Source organism: Malania oleifera, chromosome 7 (genome assembly GCF_029873635.1).
Source record: "Malania oleifera isolate guangnan ecotype guangnan chromosome 7, ASM2987363v1, whole genome shotgun sequence".
Taxonomy (NCBI): Eukaryota; Viridiplantae; Streptophyta; class Magnoliopsida; order Santalales; family Ximeniaceae; genus Malania; species Malania oleifera.
Genome location: NC_080423.1, coordinates 27,411,080 through 27,414,780, shown reverse-complemented (window position 1 = coordinate 27,414,780; position 3,701 = coordinate 27,411,080). Strand labels below are relative to the sequence as shown.

At 35.9% G+C, this 3,701-nt stretch overlaps 1 protein-coding gene across 1 annotated transcript; it reads right to left on the bottom strand.

The window, feature by feature from the left end:
* Positions 1-559: 559 nt before the first annotated feature.
* On the bottom strand, positions 560-2,205 carry LOC131159407 (plasmodesmata-located protein 7). The gene is made up of 3 exons (XM_058114290.1): positions 1,302-2,205; positions 982-1,092; positions 560-856 (listed from the first exon to the last, which is right to left on the bottom strand). Exons 1-3 carry the CDS (start codon positions 2,020-2,022, stop codon positions 849-851), a joined length of 840 nt encoding a protein of 279 aa, XP_057970273.1. The 5' UTR covers positions 2,023-2,205; the 3' UTR covers positions 560-848.
* Between the last annotated feature and the right edge of the window lie 1,496 nt (positions 2,206-3,701).

Here is a 3,701-nt window from a genome sequence, read left to right as displayed (position 1 = left end):
TGAGCCACCTTGTGAATCAGCTTGTTTACTACTCCTTAGTAACTTGTGAATTAGCTTGACACTAGACTCATGAACTAACTTTATATTAGTCTTGTTAAATATTGAACTTTTAAACTTTGAAATTAATATATTTCTCCTCAAATTATTTATATTAATTATCAATCATTTTAAACTAATTTATTAACTCAACTCATTTAATAATTTGAAACAAACTTCAATCGGGTTGAGTTTGAACTTCAACTCAAGTTTTGAAGCTATACGAGAGCTCAACTCATTTATTAAAGTAAAAACGAGATTTAATCGAGCCAAACACGGGTTATACATATATTAGGCAAGTCAAGCTTGAACGACGTGCCTAAAATCTATTAGAGTCAAGCTCAAACTCTCTTTTACGTAATTGAGCAGAGCTCCAAGCAGTCAAAACTCAACTCTACCGAGTAGGGGCTTCCCATAACATGGATACACAAGTAGCTACCACAACTACCATGTAATGGCTGCAAAAACTTAAAAATTACCAAGATCGAGATTGATCATCAACTCCAACACAAAAACATCAAAAGGTCAAAACATCTGCACCTTTTCTAAAAGAATATTCCAACTTTTTCACACACAATTTAGTCGAGTGGGGAGGAGAGTGGAATCTAAGCTTTCTTTTCCCCTTTACAGCTTTTGTTTAGGGAACATGCCCATCCCCATATCTATCCATTTAGTCTTCCTTTTTGAGGAAACAGAGAAAGGAAAGTTTTGCATAATGAAATAAAAAGAGAAGCAAAAGAGCCTGCATAAAGCAGAAGTCTCTTAATCTATGGTGGAAGACAGTGCCTCGGAATTCTCAACAGTGCTGTAATCTATTTTCCTGCGGAAATGGAAAACGAACGGTCAGTAAAAAGGTCATTTTGATTTGAATATATATCAGAAACAAAATGATGTTTGGCACGAAAGGAAAGGAAAAAAAAAAAAGGATAGCAGAAAGAAAATTACCATTCCCCTCGAAGGCTTTTCTTAAAAAGGAAAGGAAAATTATTAATAGAGCAACCCCAGCGAATAAACCAATGATAATAGCAAAAGTCTTTTGACCTTCATCAGAAGAATCTGCACTCAAAACATAATAGAATTATTTAAAAATAGAGAAGGAAATGCAATCCCCTTGCCCAGATTCCATTATTTCCACACTTCCAGGAATCTAATTCCATGACAGATTGATCACTGGAGTTGAACTCAGTTGAAATTATGGGCCGCGAGGCCGTCGAATTCCGAGTCAACTCATTGAGTCAACTCAGTGAGCTTCGAGAATTGCTTACCATGATCATCAGTTCTGAAGTAAGGATGGACCCCACTGGCGGAGTACCTCGCGTAGCACTTGGCCAGGAACATATCGCCGTAAACGGCCGTACCACAATCGCTTTTCAGCCGTCCGATTGCCTCCGACACGCAATCACCGCACTCGCTCACACTCAAATCCCCTACGCACTGAGCCACACCCTGCACATCCCCTGACCCGCCCACCCTGTAGGGCCCACTGGCGCTTGCCATGCTGGCCAGCACCGCATCTCGACTGCCCATCGCGTCGGCGTTGTACCCGATCGGCGGCCCACATTTCTTCAGCACCACCGTTTTGTCATCTACCCCGAGGAAGGTGCTGTTGTCGTACTTCACCAGGCATCCCTGCAGCTGCACCGCACCGCCGCACGTTTGGGAACAGAGAGTAGCGAGTTGACTCACCGAGCGAGCGACGCAGGAGGCGCAGTCGGGCATGGAGAGGTCGCCGCGGCATTGGTAGAGCCCGTAGACGACGTCGTTGGGACTAAGACCAGTGATGGTGAAGTTGTTGTAGGAGGAGTAGGTGGCTGAGTTGACCAGGGAGGCGAGGAGGGAGTTGAGGTTGGACTCGTAGGGCGAGTTCGGGGTATATTTTATCTGAGAGCAGCCGCCGTAGATGAAGGAGTCGACGTCGGAGTGGGAGAGAAGAGGGAGAGACGAGAGAGTGACGAGGGAGAGAATGAGGGGAAGTGTTGCAGCCATACCCAACTAGCTTTGCACAGAGACAGAGAGAGAGAGAGAGAGAGAGAGAGAGAGAGAGGGGACGATATATGCGTTGTATGGGGGGATATGGAGACAACTCCCCACCGTTCACGTTAGTAGAGCATTGACGCGAGTGTAATGAGTCTTTTCACGCTTTAGCATGCCAATTCAATTTGGTAAGACGATTGATCCGAGAGAGAGAGAGAGAGAGAGAGAGAGAGGGGGGGGGGGGGTGGGGGGCCGGTTTAGGTGAGTAATTTCAAATGTAAATCTAGAATTACTTTTTGGGAAATCAGCCATGAGCCTGGGAGGTTAAGAAAATGATTTCCTAGCTAGAATTACTTTATTGGGAATATAATATGAGTATTATAATGCTATTCATATAAAATTAGCCTGAGGTGATGAGGAAATTATACCGGGAGATCTCCCCTATTTTCCTGGCTCTCTGTTTTTTACATACTTGGTGATTAATTAATTTTATATTTATTAACATCGGACATATAAAAAATAAAATCTACTTAACACACTTATTTTTAAAAAACAAACCTACGAATAATACCGAAGAGTAGATCTCTAATACCGTGAATGGTGAGAACTCTCTGTGAGCTAGCGAAGATTGTATATGATAATGGAGATGTGTCTCGAGAGTCGGGTTGACCGAACATTTAACTGATACACGAAAATTGTGTTCGTATTTTGGATTTTACCTGATCAGCGAAATCCAGGGGAATAACATTGATCCATAAGTTTGGTGTCCCACCAGAGGGTCCGAAGGACTTGTTAGTGATTAGAGTTTCTATGTAATAAAAAAAAAAAAAAAAAAGTAACGTGTGAATTTGTTAAAACAAATACGTATTACAAAAATAAATTTTTCATATCACTTTTTTGAGAGCAGTTTAAGTGAAACACAATCTAACTCAACTTTTTGACAACTTATAATTAAGTTGCACTATTTAAACGAGTTCAATTTTAAAAATATTAAAAAAATAGTGGTTATTTAATAATTTTAAATTTTGTTAAAAGATAATTACATATATTTTATTATGTATTATAATTTACTAATTATTAATGAAACATAATTTAAGTCTAGAATAAAAAACAAGAACCACCTACCAAATTAAATTAATATTAAAAATTAAAAAATGATAATTTAATTAATGATATTATTTTAACATAAATTAATATGATAATCATATGTTATAAATATAAATTAAGAACAAGATTATTATTAATAAAAAATAATATTAATTATTTTTACTCAATAAAAATATTTATTTTTTTAATTAAAAAATATTCAACATAATTATGAATTCAATTGTTAATTAAAAAATAATCATATATTGTTCTATTATGCATTTTAATCTATTAATTATTAGAAAAAATATAACTAAGTTCTATTATGAATAAAAAATCATCCATAACTTAAATTAACATTACATAAACTAAAATTTTTTAATTTAGTTACTAACACTATTTTTAGCATAAATTAATTTGATAATCATATGTTATCAATATACATTAATAACAAGATTATTGTTAATTAATAAATAATAGTATTATATTATTTTAGTTAATATAAAATATTCAAATTTTAATTATAAATTTAATATAACTATCATTTAAACTTTTAATTATAAAAAAACTAATTTTTTTTTTATTAAAAACACATTTAAAAATGC